General features: G+C 41.9%; 1 protein-coding gene across 3 annotated transcripts in view; it reads right to left on the reverse strand.

Moving 5' to 3' along the window:
* Window positions 1–26,140, reverse strand: part of LOC135201857 (TBC1 domain family member 2B-like) — a 641,388-nt gene that overhangs the window by 384,852 nt on the left and 230,396 nt on the right. For all 3 annotated transcript variants that reach the window (XR_010311621.1, XM_064231151.1, XM_064231152.1), the window contains exons 11-12: window positions 25,021–25,143; window positions 12,522–12,650 (exon numbers count right to left, since the gene is read on the reverse strand). Coding sequence is in view for 2 of the 3 variants with exons in the window: in XM_064231151.1 (XP_064087221.1) it covers window positions 12,522–12,650; window positions 25,021–25,143 (252 nt within the window). In the remaining variant the exon portion in view is untranslated. The remainder of the gene's footprint in view (window positions 1–12,521; window positions 12,651–25,020; window positions 25,144–26,140) is intronic.

The raw sequence follows: 26,140 nt of genomic DNA on the forward strand, positions 1-26,140 counted from the left end.
ACCCCCTTTTTTGGAATCATATCTGTTAAGCTTGGATATAATTCTCTGTTATGTTTTCACCGGCCGACACAGGTCGAACCCAGAAAAGGGATTTTGACAAAGGAAAAATCTATTTCTGGGGGAACACCTGTGTCGCCCGGTGAACCCAACCCTTTGTTTTTACATTCCCTACCCTGGTTAATCCAAGCAAAAAAGGACTACTCTAGGAATGAGAGGAAGAGCGCACGGGTATTAGTAGTAGTGGCGAGAGGAGTTGGCGATGGGTTTCGTGGTGACGGCTCCCACCGCGGAAGGGGATTTTGGGAAGGAATCTTCTAAGTGGCGAAGGCCCTATGTATTGTGGTTTCCACAACGCCCCTTTACTTATACCGACACCCTTCGGGGTGATCGCGCTGAGGGTAGTAACTTCAGCATACCATGCTAGCTTTTTCTCTGGTATATCTAGAGTTTATTTATACTTGAAAAATGAGCTACAGGGATTTTTCACCGGGCAATACAGGTCTTCCCCCAGAAATAGATTTTTCCTTTGTCAAAATCCATTTTTTAGTGGGTTTTTCTTCAGTTTTAACAAACATAATAGGCAGTTTTATGCATTTTTATAAGGATTCCAACTATTGACGACAAATATGGGGGGTTGCCCTGTGCTTAGTTTTCAAAATAGATTTATTACAAAAAGTGCATTTAATCATAAAATTTATATGAAAATATGTCATAGCATAAATCAGGAGAAAAGACCAATATCAAGGAAGTCGAATTACTTTTAAAATAAAAGACTAAATCTGCATTTGAAAATTTTATAATCCTAACTGCTTTGAAGTACAGTGGTCCCCCCGTATTCGTGGGGGATGCGTACCAGACACCCCCCCCCCCCCAACGCCCGTGAATACTTAGAGCCTGTGAATAGTTGGAATCCCTATAAAAATGCTGAAAACAGCCTATTTTGTTGTTAAAACTCAAGAAAAACCCACTAAAAATGTTTATTCTTGGTTTTTTTTTAACCCTCTTACGCCGAAGGGGTATAATTAAAATCGTCTCCTGTATGCGGAGTGAGCGCCGAAGCGGAAAAAATATTTTTTTCAAAAAATCACAGCACGCTTACTTTTCAAGATTAAGAGTTCATTTTATGCTCCTTTTTTTGTCATTGCCTGAAGTTTAGTATGATCATAATTATTATCATATATAAATAATCTGATATATGATAGCGCAAAAACAAAATTTCATATATAATTGTATTCAAACCGCGCTGTGAGCAAAACGGTTAAAGCTAACTAGTTAATTTTTGTTTCGTTGTTTTTTTACACTAAATTGCAATCATTTTGGTATATAACACATTGTAAAACAATCAAAGCAACACAGAGAAAATATTATCACAAAATGATGCATGAATTCGTAACGCGCGGACTTAAAAAAATGTTTTTTTCAAAAATTTACCATAAATCTAAATATTGTTCTAGAGACTTCCAATTTGTTTCAAAATGAAGATAAATGATTGAATATTACTAAACTGTAAGAGTTTTAGCTTAAAATTGCAGATTTCTACCATTTCAGACGAGTTACAGTTGACCAAATGTCGAATTTTTTTTATATATTTTTTTCATATGCAAATATTTTGAAAATGAGAAAAGCTACAACCTTCAATTATTTTTTTTTGTATTCTACATGAAATTGCGCACATTTTCATATATAAAACTCTATGAAACGCCTAATATGAAATGGAGCAAATATAACGAGAATGCGACATACGCATTTCAGAGATTTGCGGCAGAGAATCCACGCACGGAAGGAAGGAAAGTTTTTTTTTTTAAATTCACCATAAGTCTAAATACTGTGCTAGAGACTTCGAATTTATTTCAAAATGAAGATAAATGACTGAATATTACTAAACTGTAAGAGTTTTAGCTTACAATTGCGTTTTTTGACTATTTCGGTAGAGTCAAAGTTGACCGAACGTGGTTTTTTTTTATTTATCGTGATTTATATGCAAATATTTCAAAAATGAGAAAAGCTACAACCTTCAATTATTTATTGTTGTATTCTACATGAAATTGAGCACATTTTCATATATAAAAATTTATGTAACGGCTAATTTAAAATGGTGCAAACATTACGACAATCGCACAAAAAAATTTCAGATTTTTTTCGGAAGAGTTACCGCGCAGAAGTAAGGAAAATGTTTTTTTTTTTTCATAAATTCACCATAAATCGAAATATTGTGCTAGAGACTTCCAATTTGTTGCAAAATGAAGGTAAATGATTGAATATTACTAGAATATAAGAGTTTAAGCTGACAATTGCGTTTTTCAACCATTTCGGTAGAGTTAAAGTTGACCAAAGGTTGAAATTTTGGCACTTATCGTTACGTATTTATATGAAAATATTTCGAAACTGATAAAAGCTACAACCATGGGTTGTTATTATAGTTGTATTGTGCATGAAATTGTGCACATTTCCATATATAAAACTTTATGTAACGGCAAATTTAAAATGATGCAAAAATTACGACAATCACATGAAAAAATTTATTGGAAGAGTTACTGCGTGGACGTATGGAAAAAGTTTTTTCATAAATTCACCATAAATCGAAATATTGTGATAGAGACGCCCAATTTGTTGCAAAATGAAGGTAAATGATTGAATATTACTACAATATAAGAATTTTAGCTTACAATTGCGTTTTTAGACCATTTCTGTAGAGTCAAATTTGACCGAAGGTTGAAATTTTGGCACTCATTGTTATTTATATGAAAATATTTCAAAACTGATAAAAGCTACAATCATGAGTATTTTTTAGTTGTATTCTACATGAAATTGCGCACATTTTCATATATAATACTCCATGTAACAGCTAATTTAAAATGGTGCAAAAATTATGTCAAAGTGACGAAATAATTTCTGAGATGTGTCACTGATACTTTTTAGTGCGATAAGAAAGAAATTCGCGCTTGTGCGCCTGCGTAACGATTGTAAACAAAACAACACCTTGATCCATGAGCTCCCAGCATCCCCCAAGGCGCGTGATTCAAAAGTTTTCGCCTGGTAGGCCTATAAGTATTTTTCCGCGAATTTTTAAAAAAACTTTTTTTATGTCAGACGTTTAATACGTCCAATCGGCACCCGGGAGACAATTTATCTCGACGTTTAATACGTCCAATCGGCGTGAGAGGGTTAATAGTTTTATCGCAAAAAGTGTATTTCTGGGCTCAGTTCGTGTCGCTGCGCAAAATATCCCTTTAATCCATTATTTCTAAGGTAAATGCACTAACACATACCAGAGAATAAATAAAATAAAGAAAAGGTCAGTACTACTGACTCGCTCACCCTCTAAAAGGGCGTCGGTATGAACACTAGGGCGAGTGAGACCACTACCACGAACCACTTACCAATAGGAATCTCCTACGACAAAACCCCCACAAGAGGGGAGCCGACCCACAGAGTGGGCAGCAACTACTACTACTCCATCCCATGCTGCCGACTGCTGCGCCTCTGGTGGCCATCCTTTTAAGTTAGTGCACTGTGTACACACGTACCTTTTTTGCTCGTGTTTTTTGTGCCCCTTTCGAGGATTTTACTAGTTATGGAGCGTTCAGCCATCCAGCAGCTAAGTTAAGTAATCTGTTAAGGTTTCTATTTGGTTTTTTCCACCTTGAGTCAGTATTTTCCATTTTTTAGGTATAAATACTGGCTCTTGGTCGGAAGCATGGCGGCATTGTTCTGCCTCGTGGCGGGTTCGTTCTTGGTCTTCCATACCTAGAACCTTCCCTTGTTACTTTATGCTCTATGGCTAGTTATCTATATTATGTTAGGGGTCCAGCCTACTTGGTTTTTATGGATCATGCATGCATGTCTTTTTACCTTGCGTAGGCATTTTCCATCCAGACCCTAGCCACAGCTCTTAGTATCGGCCCCGGCTAGCTTTGAGTGGTAGACTTTCTTTCGGGTTAGTCGTACACTCCTGGATTTTTTCTCCTACTGATTTACTTTCTTACTTTTATTTTAATTTAATTTTAGTAATTTTATGTATTTTAGGTTAGCCTTCGGCGTCTGGCATATTACGTAGCCTAGGTCCCGTATTTCATGGTCCCCACCAGTTTATTGCTTCCTCTCATCAGTTTAGTTGCTTCTCTATAGCATCTCACTGATTAGTTGGTTGCTTTAACCTAGGCTATGTTTATTGATGTGTTTTCTTATGTTACCGCTCCGTGGTCACCATGTGATCGCGAAGCAGCCAGGCGCCCGTCCAGTCACCCTCCCTCCTCCCGCTCTCCCATAGAGCCGGGGGAGGGAGGTCTGTCCTCGCTCGCTCCACCCGTGCCTGTCTCCCTCTCTCCCTACGCGGAGGGAGTAGGGGAGGCTGGACAGACCCAGGACTGGACTTGACCGTTCTCTTGCTTCACGGTGCGCTGGGGTGGCTAGGTAGGGGATTGGCCTTCCCCCTCCGTTGTTACTCGTTGCCCCGTTGTTTGCTCGAGTCTGTTTCGCCCTCTCGCTCTTCCCGGATTGTTGTGCTTTTTATCTTACCGGAGCTCCGTCAATCACGTGGAAGGTTGCTAGTTCACCCTTACGGGCGGACATCAGGCGTACAGTTGGTCTTTTCTAACCATCCCGTCTCGCTGATATCGCGAGACGAACACCGCCGCGAACCGGAATTATTCCGGTACTTAGTGCTAATTAGGCTTAAGTGTTTTAGTGTTTATTTTAAGCTATCATAAGTTTAATTTAAGCTAGCTTAAGCCGAGTCCCTCCCTTACCTACGTTGTCACACCGGATCTTTCCGGGGTTATAGCCTATTCAGGCGGTAAGGGAGGGGTTATGCCCAAAATTTTTTCGCGCTCCGGCATGCAGCGGAGTTCTGTTAGCCTATTAGCCTGTAAGTGATGTCTTTAGGGTACTCATGTATCTTTTCACTTACAGACCACCAACTGTGAGCATCCAGGATGCAACGCCATGCTCCAGGACCCCTGTGGACATGAAGTCTGCAGGTCCCACGCTCCATGCGCGACTTCGCACGGGAATCTGCAGGTCTGGTTCCACGAAACCTGCACCATATGTTACGATCTCGTGAGTCAGTTCTTAGACGGGCTAAGTATTCCCAACTCCGTTCGGTAATTCCAATAAATGTTTAGATCTTAAGTTTAATTTTAATCTTTTATTTTAAGCTTAAGCTCCTTTTATATTGGATGGTACATCCCCTATGTCTTTAGACTAAGCCTAAATTAGTTAAGTTTGTAATCTTAAGTTTAAACTTAAAAACTAATGAACGCCCTCTCTTCCAGGCTCCCGCCGTTAGAGATACCGCTCTGGCAACCCTGAGGGCTTGGGTCGGCGGATTCGGGAAGAACGCCGCCAAGGGACAGCCCTACATTCTAGAGAAGAGGTTGGCTGTCCTAATCTTCCCCGGCGGCAAGTCGACGCACAGTGGTCCAGGATCACGAATTCGTGGCCAAAAATCAATTTCCACTGATTGAAGGATTAATTATGTTTTTCGGTATTTCATATTCAAGTGATGTTAATGCAACAAGAGAGGACGAAGTTGCAAGTTTAAGTGGGTCATAAACTGATGGAAAAATATTGAGGTATATATTTATGAGCTTCATATTTTTTAATATGTGAAGAAATTTTACCTCAAGTTAGTAGGAATACCTTTAATGACATAACTACAATACATACATGGCGACAATATATTCTGAAACTAACAACGCACATAGAAATTAATAGGTAAAGTTGTTGCAGATTTTGAAAGGTATTCCCACTGTATCCACCAATGTATTTGCCATCTGGGCAATGTTTAGTACATAAACTTTCATAATCAGCAAAAATTTCTTGCGACCAGCTGCGACCACGAGGATTACAACATAAGAAAAGGACTCGTTTATCACCCGAAGTCCTTTCCCTTCTTGAAGCATCACCTATTTTCATGAGTGATCCCACTACCGAACAGTCTGGAAATGGTGGTCGGGAAAGTGACAGTGATAATGATATTGCCAGTGACACTGACAGTAATGGTTGGTAACATGACTGATGATAGTGATTGTGATTTTGACTGTGATTGTGAAAGTAGTATGGGACACTAAAGCACTAGTTTTTATTTCTTTTAATTATACTTGTTAATTCCTACCATAGTCAAAATAATATTGTGCTCTCGTATTTCTTTATTTTTTTCATGAAATATCGTGCTCTTGTATTTCTTTTATTTTTTTCATGAATTGTTATTGTATATATATATAGTTTTAATATTTTTTTTATAATACTATAAAAATCCCGTTCTTATGACTAGTGTTATCATTTTCGTGATTTAAGAAGGTCCAATAGTATATACAAAAACTTTATGTAACGTTAGAATAAACTTTTTCTTTGTTTAAATCTGCATTTTATTAATTTGAATAGATGTTCAAGACACTGGGTTTCAAGTTGGGATCTTTTCACCTTAGAGTTTTGTCCACGATTTGGCAATTCTGGACCACTGTGCGACGGGTTATGTCGACCCGGCAGAGGCAGCCCCGACTATGGCGGCGATTCATCAACAGCTCGCCGCTTCGATAAAGGAACCAGGCCAAGATATCTCGTCGGACGTCGCGACACTTGATTTGAATATAGAACCCATGGTAGGTGTTGACGACCTGTTGGTCGAGGTAGGTACGTTGGACGCCCAAGGGCTTCCCTTGGGCGCCACTGGGTCTTCTACTCCTGCTAATTCTCCAGCTTCCTTCCAAGGCTTTACAGGAGCTGAGCTCCTTTATACTTCTCCCGACGCTTCGGTAAGACCTAAGGTCAAGGGCCAGACGGTTGTAAAAACCCTCAAAAAGACGTCGTCGTCGTCCAAAAAGACTTCGTCGGCGTCAACGTCTCGTAAGTCTCCGGCTGCAAACCCCGGAGCAGAGAGGTCTAGAGCTTCTGTTTCAAGCTCCTAATCCTCAAAGAGCAGGTCTTCCAAGGAGAGGCCACGTTCTCCGGCTGAGCCAGCAGTTTCTCCTCTCCCCTTGGTACCTGTTCCAAGTTACCCTCATCCACCTCCGCAGGCAGCTCTCCGGTTTTGGATCCCAATGCTGGACTGTTGCAACACATGGGAGACTTGGTCGGCTCTCTGAGGAGCAGCATGGAGCAGATGTTCTCCCGGTTGTCCGACAGGATTACGTCTCAGGACAATATTATCGCCGGACTTAATCAGGCCCCTCTAGCTACTCCCCCAGCTTTCGGCACCGGACTAGCTCAGCTCCCACCTCATGACTCTCTGCCTCCGTTCTCTATGAATAACCTGGAGGGTGGCGTCATACGCCCCTTTCCAGGACGGTCTTATTTCCATTCCGGAGTGTGGTACTCGAAGGATTGAGGACTTCGAGTTCTACCCGGAGGGTCTCCAACCACCGTTCATTGGCTACGCCAGACTCACTGACGCAGCCATGACTAGAGATGACAAAGTCCCTAAGGAGACAGTCCTCTACTCACGTGACCAGGCTCAAAGAGAATGGCTCAGGTGTTTAGAGGATATGGATTGTTCAAATACGAGAATTCAAGCCTTCAAGAGTCCCTTCACCATTTTTACGATGGAGGAGGGAACTCCTCTTCCCTTTCTCAGCAAGATAGCAACGGTCACTATTCCAGCTGCCCAGAAGGGGGAGTCGTTCCGCCACAGCTAAGGGAAGCAGACCCCACATCTCCTTTGCTCCCTTCACTCGGAGAATTGTGGGAAGATTTGCCCAACACCTTTTCGGCTGGCAAACTCAAACCAGACTGTGCTATGGATCAGTTTGGTGAGAAGCTACCTAGACTTCCAGACAGCCTCATTCAAGCTTAATTTGAGGCCAAGACTAGGCTAGCCAGGTCCATTAATACCATGGCAATGACTGAAGTAGCGACTATTTCTTACGGTTCTGAGCCGCTCTTCAAGCTTCTCACCAAGTCACTGACGCAAACAGTCCAGTCTGACATGTTTGAGTTCGCTACAGCCAGAACTAACTGCCGGAAACATGTCCTCCAGGAAGCGACTATTCGTCATGAGCCGAATAAGTTGCTTTCATCCAACATCTGGGGGGCAGACCTCTTTCCTGATTCAATGGTAAAGGAGGTCCAGGCGGAAGCGACAAGGCTTAACCAAAGCCTTAAGGATCGTTGGGGTCTCACTGCAAAGAGACGCCAAGACCAAGCAGCAAGAGGTAAGTCTCAGCGGAAACCGAAACGTTATCAGCCTTACCAGAAAAAGCAGCAACGCTTCACCCAGGCTGTTTCGGCTGTTCCGTTGGTACAATCAGCCCAACCCTCTACTTCTAAGGCTCAATCACAGCCCATCTACGTGATTTCCCCCCAGCCTCAACCTTCCACCTCCTACGCTGTCTCCCCAGCCTTCAACCAAGTGTTCGAAGGCCAGGCCTTTCAGCAATATGACCGCTTTGGCAGGGGAGGCAGAGGTAGGGGATCCTTTCGTCAGAGAGGATCAGGAAGGTCTCTCAACAGGGGAAAACACTTCCGTGGAGGCCGCGGAGGTCACTCAACCCAGCAGCAGTGAGAGCTCGAAGGTAGGAGGGAGGCTGTTTCTCTTCCGGCACCGGTGGGAATTCAGCAAGTGGGCACAGAGTATTGTGTCGAAAGGCCTGGGTTGGAGTTGGGTCGCGGATCCCCCTCCATCCAGACCTTTCCTTCAACTTCCATCAAAAGAAATGACGGAGTATGCGGAGGACCTCCTTCAGAAAGGAGCAATAGCGAGAGTCAACAGATTAAAATTTCAAGGTCGCTTATTCAGCGTTCCAAAGAAAGGCTCACAAAAAAGAAGGGTAATCTTAGACTTGTCCCGCTTAAACTTGGCCATTCGCTGCGACAAGTTCAAAATGCTGACCATCTCACAGGTGCGGACCTTACTTCCCCCGTGGGGTGGGGCCGTCACCACCTCTATCGATCTTACAGACGCATACTATCATATCCCTATTGCAAGACACTTTCGCCCTTATCTGGGCTTCAAGATAGGAGATCAAGCATTCTCCTCCAAGGTAGTTCCCTTCGGTCTGAACGTGGCACCCAGGGTGTTCACAAAGTTGGCGGAAGTAGTCGTCCAACAACTGAGGTCTCAGGGGATAATGGTAGTAGCGTATCTCGACGATTGGTTGATTTGGGCTCCAACAGTCGAGGAATGTCACAAAGCCACACTGAAAGTAATCCAGTTCCTAGAGTATCTGGGGTTCAAGATAAACAGAACAAAATCAAGACTCACTCCGGAGTCCAACTTTCAGTGGCTGGGCATTCAATGGAATCTATCCTCCCATACTCTGTCGATTCCATCAGCCAAGAGAAAGGAAATAGCGAAGTCAGTAAAGCAATTTCTAAAGCACAAATTTGCTTCAAGGAGAAGCCAGGAAAGAATCCTAGGTTCCCTCCAATTTGCCTCAGTGACAAACATCTTGATGAAAGCCAAACTGAAAGACCTAACCAGAATCTGGCGCTCACGAGCAAATGTCAGGTCCAGGGACAAGTTGTCATCAGTCCCACAGGTTCTACGGAATCGTCTACGCCCCTGGGCAAAAGTGAAGAACCTGTCAATATCAGTACCCCTTCAGTTTCCTCCTCCGGGGATTACCATCCACACAGACGCTTCATTAAGCGGCTGGGGAGGATATTCTCAGTTCAAGAAGGTTCAAGGAACCTGGTCACCCCAGTTCCGCCGGCTTCATATAAACGTATTAGAAGCGATGGCAGTGTTCTTGACTCTGAAAAGGTTATGTCTGCCAAAGAACTCCCACATAAAGCTAGTTCTGGACAGCGCAGTGGTAGTCCATTGCGTAAACAGGGGAGGCTCCAAGTCACGACATCTGAATCATGTCATGGTAGCCATCTTCTCCCTGGCGGACAAGTTCAGTTGGCACCTCTCCTCCACCCATATAGCTGGAGTGAGAAACGTCATAGCAGATGCTCTATCCCGCTCAGTTCCTCTGGAGTCGGAATGGTCACTGGACAACAGTTCGTTCCAATGGATTCTCCGGAGGGTTCCAGGTCTACAAGTAGATCTATTCGCATCTCAAGCGAACCACAAACTCCCATGTTATGTGGCCCCCAACCTGGACCCTCTGGCCTATGCCACGGATGCCCTGTCCATAGATTGGAACAACTGGGAGAAGATTTATGTCTTTCCTCCAGTGAATCTTCTCCTGAAGGTACTGAACAAACTCAGGACGTTCAATGGTCAAATAGCTCTAGTAGCCCCAGATTGGCCGAAGAGCAATTGGTACCCTCTGATTCTGGAACTGGGTCTTCGTCCTCTTCGAATTCCCAATCCCAGGCTCTCCCAGTCAGTACAAACGAAGACTGTGTTCGCTTCCTCAGGAATTCTCAAAACCCTAACTTTATGGACTTCATGAAGTTTGCGGCTAAAAAAGATGCAGATATTGATCCACGAAATATTCTTTTCTTGGAATCTGATAAAAGGGATTCAACTTTGAGACAGTATGATGCTGCAGTCAAAAAGTTGGCAATCTTCCTGAGAGAATCAGATATCAGAATTATGACAATCAATTCAGCTATATCCTTTTTCAGATCTTTATTTGAAAAAGGCTTAGCAGCTAGCACTATTACGACAAACAAGTCAGCCTTGAAGAAGATTTTTCAACTCGGTTTCAACATAGACTTGACAGACTCTTACTTCTCGTCTATTCCCAAGGCTTGTGCTAGACTTAGACCTTCAGTGAGGCCTACGTCAGTATCGTGGTTCTTGAATGATGTTCTAAAGCTGGCTTCAGAAACGGACAATACGACATGTTCATTTATAATGCTCTTAAGAAAAACTCTATTTTTATTAAGCTTGGCTTCAGGAGCTAGAATTTCAGAACTGTCGGCGTTATCCAGAGATCCGAATCATATAGAATTTCTTCCCACAGGGGAAGTTCTACTTTCTCCGGAACGTAGCTTTTTAGCAAAGAATGAGGATCCTTTGTTGAGGTGGGAACCGTGGAAGGTTATACCCCTTCCACAAGATGTTTCTCTTTGTCCAGTATCGACCTTACGAGCCTTTCTGTCCAGGACATCCTCATCCTCGTCGGGTCCTCTCTTTAAGAGAGAAAAAGGTGGTACTTTATCTATTAAAGGTATCAGGCAACAGATCCTGTACTTTATTAAGCAAGCCAACCCTGATTCCTTCCCTAAAGCTCATGATGTCAGGGCAGTTGCCACCTCAATTAACTATTTCCAACACATGAATTTTGATGATTTGAAAAAGTATACTGGATGGAAATCGCCGACAGTATTTAAGCGTCATTACTTAAAGTCCTTGGAAGCTCTGAAATTTTCAGCAGTTGCGGCGGGTAACATAGTTTCCCCCGACTCTGCTTAAATCTTAAGTTGAAGATCCAGTCTCCCTTTCTACCTATCTCATTCACAGTGTGTCTATACCTACCATGTTCATCTACGTCTACCTTGAGTCTTAGCTGCTCTTGTGATGGTACAGTGGGTGTCCCTTATTTTTTTTGCTAGGGCCACCCACAATTGTTTGTATATTCTGATCTCTATGATGTGGTCCCCTTATTTTTATGCTAGGGTGACACATCTACATTTGCAATGGTTACGGGTTTTGTATACTAAGTCATATACATTTGTTTATTATATTATTCCCTAAGTTTGTTCACATTCAATTTATTATTATAATTGCTTTATTTACTTTGTACATATTAACTATACACAAATGTTAAGATCAACATATATTCCATGTAAGCCCTGTACATATATGTTAACTTTAAGTTAATTTTAAGGAATATTTTCTAACTAGTATAATTGTGTATATGTATATTTCTTAGCAATTACATTTCATTTTATTTTAAGTTTTATTGAGACCTTATTTATTTATTTTCTTACAATCTTGTGCTAATTCTCTGGTACGATTTCGCGCAGCGACACGAACTGAGCCCAGAAAAGGGATTTTGACGTAAGGAAAAATCTATTTCTGGGCGATTGGTTCGTGTCGCCCAGCGAAATCCCACCCTACCCATCCCTGCGCTCAAGATTGTCTGCTAACTTCAGGATGGCCACCAGAGGCGCAGCAGTCGGCAGCATGGGATGGAGTAGTAGTAGTTGCTGCCCACTCTGTGGGTCGGCTCCCCTCTTGTGGGGGTTTTGTCGTAGAGATTCCTATTGGTAAGTGGTTCGTGGTAGTGGTCTCACTCGCCCTAGTGTTCATACCGACGCCCTCTTAAGAGGGTGAGCGAGTCAGTAGTACTGACCTTTTCTTTATTTTATTTATTCTCTGGTATGTGTTAGTGCATTTACCTTAGAAATAATGGATTAAAGGGATATTTCGCTGGGCGACACGAACCAATCGCCCAGAAATAGATTTTTCCTTACGTCAAAATCCCTTTTTATGATAAAAAAAAAAAAAAAAAAAAAAAAAAGAATTTGTGGATATTTCTCATAGAAAAATACCGCAAATATGCAAATTTTCCATGAATAATGCGGGGAAATGTTCCCAAGAGAAATCCGCGAATTCGGATAACGTGAATACGGGGGGTCCACTGTATATCACTAGTAGATTATGCTTTAAAGTTCTAACTAACCTGCTTGGCTGCTGGGTCAAGAGTTGCTGTTGATGCTCGTCGAGCTAACAAATCTTGGTAATAATTTGATGGCACTGCTGCTTTCAATGGAGCCACCTGAGCATCAATCAGCAGTCGCCAAACTTTACCCTAAAAAGTAAGGACCCTATAAATAATGCTACAAAAATTTTAAATTAACTACAGTGCTCATGCACCACAACACTACAGGAACAGTATCAGCTTTACCAGAATTAATGCATTCAATTTTCAACAACCATACATTCAAGACCCTTGTGGATATTAAAAAATTTTTAATATGGTAAAATAAATACTAGATGTAAAAGGCCAATTTCATAACCAGAATAACACAAAGTAAACTGCACAATCTACAATAAAAGGCATATAAACAAATTCTCTCTCTCTCTCTCTCTCTCTCTCTCTCTCTCTCTCTCTCTCTCTCTCTCTCTCTCTGAACAAGTAGCTACCATTTAGTGTACTGCATTTTGGTACCTCCACATTAAAAAGTTAATAGACATTTCATTCAGATGACAAATATTTAATCAATTTGTATTTTTCATAGCTAGCAACAATAGGATTAACTTCTAGCACCAGCTGGCAACTCATGCGTATACGTGGTGGAAGCTGACCACCAACCATGCTTGGAAGCTCGTGATGCATTAGCCTCTTCAACCACATTGGAGTGTGAAAGCTCATGTTTGCTCTCCTCCTTCCCAAGATGGTTTCTTTGTTTAGCCCATGATTCTTTTGTGCTTTTGGGTAAGGACCTGCTTGTGTGTTATCATGGATCCAGCCAAGAAGTCTAGGCCCCGTCAACACTTGTATCCAGGAGTCCCAGGATTTCTTTGTTCAAGGTTTTTGGCTTCCTCCCTGACTGACCCCCATTCCACTTGCAGGTGCCATTCCAATTTTTGCAATATCACTAATCCTTGCCTGGAATGTCGTTCCTGGTCTGTGTCGCAGTGGAAGTGTTTCTACAAGAAGAGGGAGCACCATAAGATGTCTACTTGTCCTTCTTGGGAAGGATTCTTGCCTTCCCAAGTGGAAAATTCTGCTTCACCTTCTTCCAGAATTTTTCCCTCAGCTACATCTTCTGTTGATGCCCTGTCTCCTTCCTTTTCTTCCATTGATTCATCTTTGGAAGTATTGGGAGTTGCACAGAACAATTTTTGCATAACATTGCCCCTTCTCTCACTGTGTGCGTGTGTGTGTGCACCACAGGGCTTATTAGAAATGTATTACATGAATGTTGTTTTTCATTTTGTATGGCATGCTAGAGCTTAGGCTATCATACATCAGGGGTTAAAACCTTTGATTAGTAGGAAATGTACTACATCTACTGAATAATAGAATTATATTAATCCCATTCCATTAATGGATATAAACTTTAGTATGTACAGTACTATGTAATTAAATCTAAAGTGAAAAAATTCAGTTCATTTTTTTTACTTAACTGCACTCCTGTAAGCAATCCTATTCATATCTGTTCGTTTACTACCTCTCTTTTGTTTGTTTACTACCTCTCTTGTATCTGTTAGGTGTTTGTAGAGTGTTGAAGTGTATGTTATCTTACCTGCTTCTTTCTTATAGATGATTCATTCTACGATCTGGTTCTATTTGACTTTATGCTTCTTCTTAATTGTTAGTTCTGGATTAGTAATATTATCAGTCTCTAAGGAGAGTTTGAATGAGATGAATGGCAGAGTTTCTTTCTTTACTTTTGCAAAGAATACAAGTTACAACTACACAGTTTACAAATTAAGAATCTGGTTAGGACCAATGGCAAAGTTTTGCCTCTTTACTATACGACAGCGGCTGGTCCTCTCTCTCATTCTGGCGTTCTGCAATCAGCTACCCCAGGATTGAACTTGGCCTAACCTCCTAAGGCAGTGTATGTTCAGGTGGAGTCAGTTAATTAACATGTTAGTACCTCCTCCTGGAAGTGGAGCTTCATTATCGATAGAAGGTGAGTGTGTCTGGTGCAAGGTCACAGGTCAAAGATTTTATGGCGGTCTTAAGATTTCTATTACGATGGTGTTATGGCTGTTGCCGCTTTCCCGTCTTGCCAACATCCTGTGACTATGATTTTGTTACGGCTACGCTTGTTGATCAAATTTGACACACACCAAAGCTCAATTCTCCCTCTCCTCTCTTTCTCTTTCTCATTATTTTCACTGTATTCTGATTATTCTCTCTTTTCTGTTTTTATGCTACCCTATCTAATATTACAGTAGTACCTCGAGATACGAAATTAATCCGTTCCGAGGCGCCCTTCGTATCATGAAGTTTTCGTATCTTGGACCACATTTTACATGTAAAATGGCTAATCTGTTCCAAGCCCTCCAAAAACACCCCAGTAAATTATATTTCCAGGCCTAAAACACATGTTCTAGGGTTACGACGCCGATCCGATGGAAGAAATATGACTCCAAAATGGCAAAATACTGTACATACTTGAGTAATATTCAACTGCATGTAATGTTCAACCCCATTTTTACTGCATATATTAGGACTTTAGCATATGTCCCTTAGCAATAAGCCTAGCCTATGTTAGCGGTTGCTACTGTAGCCTAGTCTATGATTCTGACATCTAAACCTAAGACCCAAAAGCTTAGAATATGCCAATAAAATGTATAAATAATCAGTATGTACTCATTTCAAATAATTATTAATTAATCATTAACTATAATACACAAACAAACAAAAAAAAACCTTCCAATCGATTGTTTACATTCAGCTCTTACCCGTCTTACGAGTACCGAACGAACGCCAAGCAATCATTTTTCCTAGGACACAGTAAGCCATAAATTTTCATTAGTATCTCTCTTCAACTAATGAAACTACCAAACAGTATAATAACCATTCATTTCTATTCTTTATTCTATCTTTACCTAATGTTTTTTTTTTTATTAAATGTATTGCATGAATAAGTTTTTCAATTTACAGCATCCTTTTACCAATAGAATACTTAAAGCACAAGGGGTAGATGCTGACCAATAGGAGAGCAGGACCTTATGGGGTGACTAGTATCAGGAACCAATGGGAGAGCGGGAGGATGGCGGCGAGTTTACTCAGTTGGCGGCGCGGGAGTTTTAACATTGTTCTCGGTGGTCCAGGCGAATCTCGGGACTTTACAGCAACAACCCTTCGTATCTTGAAAACTTTTCGTATGTAGAGCTGTAAAATTTTTCGTATTTGCTTTCGTATCTCGAGTTTTTCGTAAGTTGAGCCTTTCGTATGTCGAGGTACCACTGTATTTCTTATAGCTATCATTACATATTGTGCACGATTATTTCATTCCAATTTAATATCCCTTTATTACACTTGATTTATAGAATTGTGTTTTTTGCATTACCTGTTACCCAATGATATATGACTGCCAAAGCTGAAGTAGATTATGAAGTGTTCAGGATGGTGTTCCTCCTCCCCTCAAATGCAATTAACCTCGTTCATCCCCCAGCAATACCAATTTTTCAGTGTGCTATAAGAACTGATAACAGCGTATTATTGGGTTTTTCTTCCAGGACAGTGCTGCAAACTAAACAGAAGGCTTTCCATTTATTTGTAATCATTGTGTATATTTACTGCAGATAATGCCCAGTTGTGGATTGTGCATATGTGGATAACCAAGGGCATCTTTACTCAACCTTTCAGGTACAGAACCCATAACCTGTGATCCTTTTTATAAAAAGGTTTTCTTTTAAAAAGATTATAGCTTCAATTTGAGGCAATGGCTCATAAAAAATATTAGAACTTTTATTTCAACGGGCAACCATTCAAGATTGCATAGGTATTTGTTATTTTGAGTGAATTTTCAGCTAGTTATGCTTTACCATGACCAACAGCTAGTCAAGCACACAGAAATGAACAAAAAACTGCAAATATATGCAAAATGCATTTAAGATTCACTTGACTCCAACAATCAATCCAAGAAATGCTACTCCTATCATTATAATGTCAAATTCTCACACAAACTGCCTATAAAATGATGGTTGAAGTACAGGTATGCAACACTTAATATTTACATTACTTTTTGTGAAACCTGTTTTTAATGGGACTGGATGTTGTCAATTTAGGCTACTTTGGCACACTACAGGAAACCTAGAGTTACTAAGAAGTTGAGACACTTCTCACAGTGAAAATGCAATATAAAAGCTTTGTGTACAGTGCAGAGAGAGTTTGGCAGTAACTTTACCTCAAAGTAGCCCTATGTTCATTGTAAAAAAATGAAAAGTTCTGAAATAAAGAATACAAATCATAAAAAAGACTGCGCAAGAAGAGAGTTACAAGGATTAGGACGTCGCAAAGACTTATTAGTCCATCTAAGGAGATATCATGCGCTCACTTATCTCTAGGAGCAGGTTTTATAATTCATTCACAGTGTTCTAATGATCATGTCTAGCTTTCTTTTGAACTCTTCCACACTGCTACTGTTTACAACTTCTAGTGGCAGTTTATTCCATGTGTCACAAATCTTGTATGTGAAGAAGTTCCCACAATAGGATGTGTTGTAGCTCTTAAGTTAAAGTTTCCATTCATTATTTCTTGTCTGGCTTTTGTTTAATCAGATAAAGTTACTGTCTACTTTTGTTACGCCTTTCAGTATTTTGAATGTCTATTGACAGAATTATGGGTGAAAGATTATGACAACAAGTTTTCATCGGTAGACATGAACTAGGATTCATGAAGGGTTAGAAATGAACATATTAGGGGTACAGTAAAGGTCACTGAAGCATAAAAGAAAGTGCAAGAGGCAAGGTTAAGATGGTATGGCTTGATGTGGAGGTGGATAGAACACGAAGGAAAGGAAGATCTAAGACCAGGTGGAGAGATTGCATTAGAGATGATATGAGGGAGAAGGGAGTACCGGAGGAAAAAACACAGGACAGAGGTAGATGGAAGAGACTCATTAAAAACGGCAACTCCGAAAGGGATAAAGCTGGGAAGAAGAAGAAGATTTTGAATGTCTATTAGTTGTCATTGAAATCGTTGTGTTTCCAACTCACACATGTTCAAACTCTCTAGCCGTCTTTTGTAACCTATTTGCCTGATGGATGGAATTAACTTTGTGGCTCTTGTATCCCTTGTAGTCTATTTATATTCTTTCTTAGTGTTGGTGAAAAAACCATACTGCATATTCAAGATTTTGTCTAACTATTAATGTGTAGAGCTGCAGCACTGTTTCCTTGGTTTGTATTTGAACTGACTCTTTATGGGTCCCACTAGTTTTTGTGCCTTCTTTTCAGCTTTGATACATTGTTTTGTGGATTTTAAGTCCTAGGTAATAATGATTTAAAGGTCCTCTTCTTGTTCTATACTATCTGTCATTCCCAAGCAGCATGTAGTTTGTATGAGGGTTGTTTGTTCCTATTTGTAACACTTACATTAAAAGCTATTTGCCATCTCTTTGACAACTCTATTTTCCATAAATCATTTCTTAAACTTTCCACTGTATTTGGGTCTGTTGCATTTACATCTAGTTGGGTGTCATCTGCAAATTTGGCTATCCTCCTAGTTAAGCCTACATCAATGTCATTAATGTTAATAAAAAATAAGAGCGAGCCAAGGAACTCCACCTGTCACATCTGCCTATTCGGATTCTTCTCCACTTATTATGACTGTGTTTTTTATTAGCTAGCCAGTCTTCGATCAAGTCTCCTATTTCTCCTACATTACCTAAAGCTCTAACTTTTGTCATTAGTTTTTGTGTGGAGCTTTGTCAAAGGCATTTTGGAAATCTAAGTACTAAAGTATATCTAGTATGTATTGAATACATAGCATATGAAAAAACTCCAAGAGGTTTGTTTGATAGGCAGGATCTGTTTTGCCTGAAACTGTGTTGGCTGTTTAACAACAAGTTGTTTATATCAATGTGATCCACAATTTGATCTGCAATGATGGACTCAAAAACCTTACAATGGACTAATATTAGACAGATTGGCCTGGAGTTTATATAGGCGAGGAACTATCTCCTCTTTTAACTCTTTAATTTCTCTTGGTTGAATCCCATCTGGGCCAGGATATTTGAACTTGTTTAGTTTTCTCTTTTGTTTTTAATGTCTACTTCTGTAAATATTATTTTGTCCAATGGTTCTGCTCCTTCATATCTAATAGCTAGTTCAGGGATTGAGTTAGTGACTTCAATTGTGAAAACACTAGCAAAATGACAAATTTTCTAAGACAATTTGTATTTTTCATAGCTACAAACCTGAGATCTTAACAATAGGAAAAAACAGATGAAAGCAAGGAATCTTGTGATATCTGGCAACGTATGCATAGATCGGGTCTAGTGGTCAAGGACCACACACCTACGCCACTGCTTCAGTCTTTCCCAACTCAGGATGTCTTAACAAATAGAGGGCAGCGAGAGGCGGGCAGTATAATGTTAAGACCTCAGGTTCGTAGGTATGAAAAATACAAATTGTCTTAGAAAATTTGTCATTTGTTCATATACGAACAAACCTTCAGTCTTAACAATAGGATAGACTCATACTTGGAGGGAGGTACAAGACATCCTAAACCGGCTAGGGGCCTAACCACCAGTCCAGCTTCCAGAAGAAATGACTTCTGGACCCCCAACCCCTGGTGTGCTTCACATCATAGCTTAGACCGTCGAGCTCTCCTACCCTCTTGGAAGATGCCAAGGCCAGAATTACTTCCTTGAGCGTCAAGTTCCAGTCAGATGAGCGACACAAGGGCTCATATGGACTCTTAGTGAGGCTCTTGAGAACCAAGGAAACATCCCACGTCAGAGGTTCTCTGAGAAAAGCCTCTTGCTCGGAGGAGATATTTGATAGCCTCCAACCATGAAGAGACAGGGATTCTACTGACTGATGGAACCTTTCTGCATGTGGCTGACACAGGAGATGTTGCCAAGGGGGAATCTCCCTTGGAACCTCTGACAACAGCAGCAGACCTGGGAACCATTCCGCCTCAGGCCACAGAGGGGCTACCAAAGTCATCCTGAGACCCTGTGAACTCATTAGCCTGTTCAGAACTTGACAGATCAAACAAAATGGAGGGAAGGCATACACCTCCAGGTTGTTCCAGGGATGTTGGAATGCGTCCTCTGCTAACACTAAAGGATCTGGGACCACAGAATAGAATATCTCCAGCTTCCTGTTGAAGCGATTCGCAAAAAGGTAGAGCATGGGTCTCCCCAAAACCTGGAAGAGCTTGTCTGCTACCTCTTAATGAAGGGACCACCCTGTGCCTAGGATCTTATCCCGACGACTGAGTTTGTCTGGAACCACATTCCGTTTGCCTAGGATATACCTGGTACCTGGCTGAGAGCTCTACCGAATTGCTGACTGCCCACTTGTGAACCTTGACGGTCAAGGTGTGAAGTTGACGAGAAACCAGGCCTCCCTGTTTGTTCACGTAGGCTACCACCATGGTGTTGTCTGACGAGAACGACAGAATGACCTTCTACCTTCTCCCGAAACTCCTTCAGACCCAGGAAGGCTGCCTTCAACTCCAAGATGTTGATATGTTGCTGCTTGTCCTCCAAACTCCAAACACCTGAAGCAATGAGGCCACCTAAATGAGCCACCCAACCTGTGAGGGAGGCGTCTGAGAACAGAAGGAAGTCCAGTGGAAGAGAACGCAGAAGGACACCCTTCAAAAGATTCCAGTCCTCCAATCACCAATGAAAGTCTTCTCTCCCTTCCAGACAGAGGAACCCTTAACAAAGGTGATTTCCCTGCCGGAGACCAGAATTCTCCCAGTCTTTATTGCAGAGACCGAAGATGAAGACGCCCATGAGGGACCAGCTTCTCCAAGGAAGACAACACTTCTAGAAGAACCTGTCAATGATGAGCTGACTAATGTCGTTCCGACAGGAAGTTGCGCGCCACCACTCGCAACTTCTCCAATCCTGGTCCAATGGGAACATTTTTGCCACTGTCATATCGATGACCATGCCCAGGTAGAGAATCCTTTGACTGGGTATGAGGTTCAACTTTTCCTGGTTGACTACGATGCCCAGTTCTAGACAGAACCGAAGAAGACGATCCCTGTCTTGCAGCAGCTTTTCCCTGGAAACTGCCAAGGCCAACCAATCATCGAGGTACCTCAGCAAACGGATCCCCTGAGCATGGGCCCAACTTGACATGAGAGAGAAAACCCTTGTGAACACTTGAGGGGCTGTTGTCAGCCCGAAGCACAGGACTTTGAACTCGAAGACCTTGTCCGCAAGAGAGAAGCGAAGGAACTTCCTGGACATCGGATGAATAGGGATTTGGAAGTATGTGTCCCTTAAGTCTATCGACAGCATGAAGTTGCCTTCCCTCAAGGCTGCCAACACCGAACGCGGGGTCTCCATCTTGAACCGTGTCTTCCTGATGAAGTGATCCAAGGTGGACAAGTTGATCACAGGTCTCCATCCTCCCGACGCCTTGGGCACCAAGAAGATGTGACTCTAAAACCCCAGAGACGGACGCACCACTTCCTCTATCGCATCCTTGTCCAGCATCTTCTCCAACGGCCCCCTTTACCTCTGCCCCTTGGGCCCCTTCTTGGCTTAAAGGAACGAGTAAGAAAGGGACATTGGTCCTCTGACCTAGGCTGAGCCAAACAGGAAGACCCTGCCAAAATCTAACTCCTCGACGGCCTACCAGGCGACGATCTTCTTGACTGCTGCTGGACAGGGGAAGGAGGAGGAACTGGACGTCTCCGAGGAAGAGACTCCGACTTAGACACGGCCTGGTGCACTAGTCTGTTTTTTGGTGTTAGCCCGGCGCCAGACTATTGCATTTTCAAGCTCGGTCCGAGGAAACAAAACTTGAGACTCCAACAGATCACCGTTTCTCAATGCCAGCAAGACTCTGTGTCAACTGATATCTCCATCCTAGATAAAGCCGCGTCTCTTCTAATCAGAAAGTTAGCCCATAAATTAACACTGAGGTGAGCCATATAAGAAAATGCCTTGCCTCCGGACTGCAACAGACTGGCAAGCGTGGATGCACTCACCAACCCTTCTGGGGACCTGTCAGAAGCTTCCTTGGCAATAACCACAGACCAGAAGTCCAGCTAAGAAACTGTCTGCAACATGGAGGCTGCCATAGATTTCAATGCTGAGGCATCTTGTAGAGACAAGGACAGAGCCACCGACCTCACCTGCTCCAAAGTCAATCCCGGCTTAAGGCGAATAACGTCTGGGTTAGGATGGTGCGACATAAAAAAATGTAGAGTTTGTAGCATGGTACTTCCTATGTCTTGTGAGAGGCAGGGGTAGTAGTTTGGTAGAGCCTTTAGAGCGAATCGAATTGTCCCAGTCTGAAACAGAGGTGTTAACCTTATGCAAGACTGACTGGAAGTGCCCCAACAAGGGAAGCTGAAGAGATGATTTGGGATCCTGCGTAGCTCCCACCAAGGCTTTCAAGCAAGAAGGAGTGTAAGATGACTGAGCCTGAGTCCTACTTTCCAAATTGTTGAACCCACGAATGAGATCAACAACTTCCGAAAAGGAAGACAAAAACTCTTGTGTGTGTCCCTCCTCCTCCTCCGGCAACGGAGACCGACAACGAGAAGGATGTGTAGGCTCCTCTAAGGAACCTTCCTCATTAAAATTAACGTTAGGATCAGCAACCAAACAGCCCAAAACACCAACTAACCTGTCTGGGATAGGTCCATGCATCAGCTCCCGAGATGAACCCACTACAACACTAGGAACATCACTATGCACTCCTCCAACAAATGACTCATTAACATGTCTGTGAATGGTCACAGTTGTGACAGACGTACAAACGTGAATTGGAGAGGAATCCCGAACACTTGAGATTGAAGGAAAATCCCCCAGAGTCAACTCTTGGAAGCACCAGGGAGAGAGGCAAGCAAACACTCCAGCTGCACCAACTACGTGCTCACCACCTTCGACCTCTTGACAGGCGCCTTGAGATCCTTACGGCGACGAATAGGTTCTGGGGAAGTAGGAGCATTTGCATCATGTGCACGGACTGGGGAAGTTGCAACACGCTCGCAACATGCATGGACGGGGGAGGTTGCAACATGCTCACGATTCGATGCAGAGGACGAAGCAGCCACTGCAGATTGCAAAAGGGAAGATACACTAACTCTCTGAAACACCAACAAGTTGGCGAAGAAAGAGCAAAGTCCTTAGCCTTCCAACGCTTGATACCCCGATGCGGCGTAGAGGGGGAAGAGGGAGAGGAAGACAGCACTGGTTTCTTATAGGACCTCTTCGCAGGAGGCGGGAACGATGCAACACGTTTCCTTCCAGTCCTCCCAGCCGACAAGGCAGCCAACTTATCATCCAAAACAGAGCACTGCCTGGCATATAACCTCAGACTGATCTGCAAAAGAAGGCTCCAATGGCATGGAAGGGGAGATACAGCAAACTGGGCGGCAGAGATGATGTCATGGCTGAGAGAGGCAGTGCAGAGGAGACGACTGGGAGTGACGTAATCGATGGAAGTGACGTAACAAGTGGTGATGATGTCACAGCTTCCCCTCGGTCTGAAGGGGAAGCAGACGCCACTGACAGAGGAATACACAAAGACTGATCCTGTGACATCATCAATGGGACTGATGCCAAGGCTTCCCTCTAACTTGAAGAAGCGGCAACAGTCACTGGCGGAGCAATACAAGATGGCTAACTTTGGCTACCCATGAAGACGAGGCTGGGAGGAGGGGGGAGGGCCTGGCCAGCCTGAGGAGGGGGGGTAGCGAGCCTCCATAATTTGGGCTAGCAACCCCTCCAAGGACGGAAGAACCCCTAGCCCGAGCGTCTTCCAAATCGCTGCCATCTTGGACGCCTCCAACTCTGAAACAAATGAGAATGATGAAAAAGCCTCCTGCTTCCCGGGAATCAAATTAACTCCCGAAGAAGGGGCAACATTACAAAAATCAGCCTGGGGGCCTCCCGATACTTCCAGCGATGAATCAATGGAAGAAAAGGAAGAAGACACAGGCACAACGCTACTATGGGGGGTGAATACTGCAGGAGACGAAGCATTGGGGAAGAGGCGAAAAACCTTCCCATGAAAGAAGAGTCAGAACCCTCCGATGCTCTCTCTTGCTATAAAACAACTTCCACTGCTCTTTAGGCCATGCCCGGCATTCTGTGCAAGAATTCATTATAGTACAAAAATTAGAACGGCACCTGCTACACGTGATGTGGGGATCAGTCGCCACCGAAGCCAAAAAACAAGAACATGGAAAACCTGGAATTCCAGGGCCCACGTTGACGCAGCCAAGAAGAAGCAGAAGCCACAATATCAGCCACACACACACAACCTAAACACAAATGAAACGGGCAATGAACTGGGTAAAGGCCGAGAGAGGTCAACCACGACTCTCGCCTAGGCGCTTAATGAAGACTGACACAGTGGCGTAGGTGCCTAGTCGTTGACCACTCTTCACCCGATCTACGCATGCATTGCCAGATATCACAAGATTCCTTGCTTTCATATGCTTTTTAACCGGATCCAGCTAGGCGCTAGAAATTATCCTATTGTTAAGACCGAAGGTTTGTTCGCGTATGAACAAAAATTTATTCAGTAACTGTTTTTTCCAAATCTGAGTTCACCAGGGTTCCTCTATTGTCTATTAAGGGACCTTTTTATTGGTTTGTTTCCTACTATTAACATGTGCAAAGAATTCTTTTTGGTTTTCTTTACAAACTGATGCAACTCTCTTGTCCTCATTTATCTTGGAATTTCTTACTAATAGAGTTCTTTATGACTGCTTGCTTCTTCTGGTGTTGGGTCTAGATTCATTGATTTATGCAATCTGTCTCCTCCTCTTATTTCATTTTTTATTTCTCTGTTAAACAACTTAGGCTGAGGGTTGCCATTTGTTGGTATTTGCTTTAATGGTATACATCTAGAGCATTTTTCTGTGTATTCTTCTACAGACTTCCTAGTACTTATTTATGTCTGTGTTCTTGTTGTTTTTAACACACTCCTTTAGTTTTCTAGGTATCCTTGACAGTAGTCTAATCTCTTTAGTATCTTCTCTTTATTATGTTGAATACTAATATGAAATGTAATAATTTTATGAGAGAGACAATGCAGCCAATTCCTGGGAGTCTATGTCTAAATGAATATCATAACAAAAAACTTAATGATAAATAAAATGAAGACTGTAAAATAAAAAATAAAAAAGCAAGAATTCTTGGACAGAGAAAAAGTGATGAATATTGTTATGGTTGTACCCGCTGGCAGCACTGGCCTAAGGATAAGTAAAGCACTCACCACTACCAGCACATGAATACTGACTGTAATTGGTGCTTAAAACATTCATGTGCAGTAAAGGTAATATACACATTTCTTTTTAGTGAGGGATTCTATTCTCTAAAAGTTTTTGTTGATCCTGATTATAGGCTATTACACGTAACTGGTTTGTTGTGCGATAAATTAAGGGTACAGAGTACATACTTACATTCTTATCAACTAAACTTCAGCACATTTAAAAAAATATCTTACTATTTACAGAATGAGCCCTAGTAACACGAAATTAATGTAGACTTTGAAATAATTACCTTATACTGGTAAGGAATACCTCCTCGAATAAGATACTTCAATTCAGGGCAAGTTGGGAGCTCTTTTGCACTTGTCCCAGCTAAGAAGCTCTCCCATCTCTCTTCCCAAGAATTACCATTTTGCTGCAAAGGAAAAAGTTTACAGTAATGTACAATCACCTTCAATGAACTATTTCAAAACTATGCCAAATTATTGGAACCTGATAGTTACAAGACACCAAGTACTACTCAAATGATTCACTAACAGTACATTCTGATAATATAATGAAAAAAAATACTCTTCTGACATGGCTAAAGAACTCAAATATACTTATTCCCCTTCTCGCAACACTGAAATACAACATTTTGTTTGTAACCAAAGAGTGGAATGACCATCTTAATCCTATAGCTGTTGAAATGTTAGAAGTTTAAACTTGTTGCAGATGATTTTTTGTGAGCAGTTGAACATAAGTCTCATTTCACTGTACACATATTTGTTATTTGCCTCATTTGCTCTTATTTATTTTTCCTTGTTATTCTTTTCCCATAGTTTACCTTAACTTCTCAGTTTCCTTTTCTGCCCTAAGATCCTTTCCCTACTGAGCCAATGGGTCTATAACATTCTGCTGTTCCCACTATGGTTGAAGCTTGGCTTGTAAATATATGGGAATTGCTCTGTTTGGCAGGATTATGTTCAATACTATAAGTGCCACACAATATCAATCTTTTTATAATGCAGTAATCAGTATTGTCGCTTTACAGCTTCCTATCATAAATAGGGCTGCAAGTTTGATACTTGATATCTAATATATAACCTAGCCTTGGCTAGCAATGAAACTTCCTGGTTTCTTTTTTTTTAGGAATAGTTTAAAATGTTGCATTACAATTTATTAGCCTATTAGCCTAAACAGGAACTGATCATGTTTATTTCACAACTCTAAAGAACAAAGCAAGGACACTTGCAGAGAAACATGATATTTTTATAATAAAATAATGTTTTATATACAAGGGCAATCCAAAAAGTTCATGGAAAACCTTGTTTACCTTCCAACAGTCGGTTAAATTTGCAACAAACCACGAGTTCACGAATCCTTTATCCTTGCTCAAGTTGGAAACCAGTGTACAGTTTACTACGTTATCA

The sequence above is a fragment of the Macrobrachium nipponense genome, chromosome 28 (genome assembly GCF_015104395.2).
Source record: "Macrobrachium nipponense isolate FS-2020 chromosome 28, ASM1510439v2, whole genome shotgun sequence".
NCBI classification, from domain to species: Eukaryota; Metazoa; Arthropoda; class Malacostraca; order Decapoda; family Palaemonidae; genus Macrobrachium; species Macrobrachium nipponense.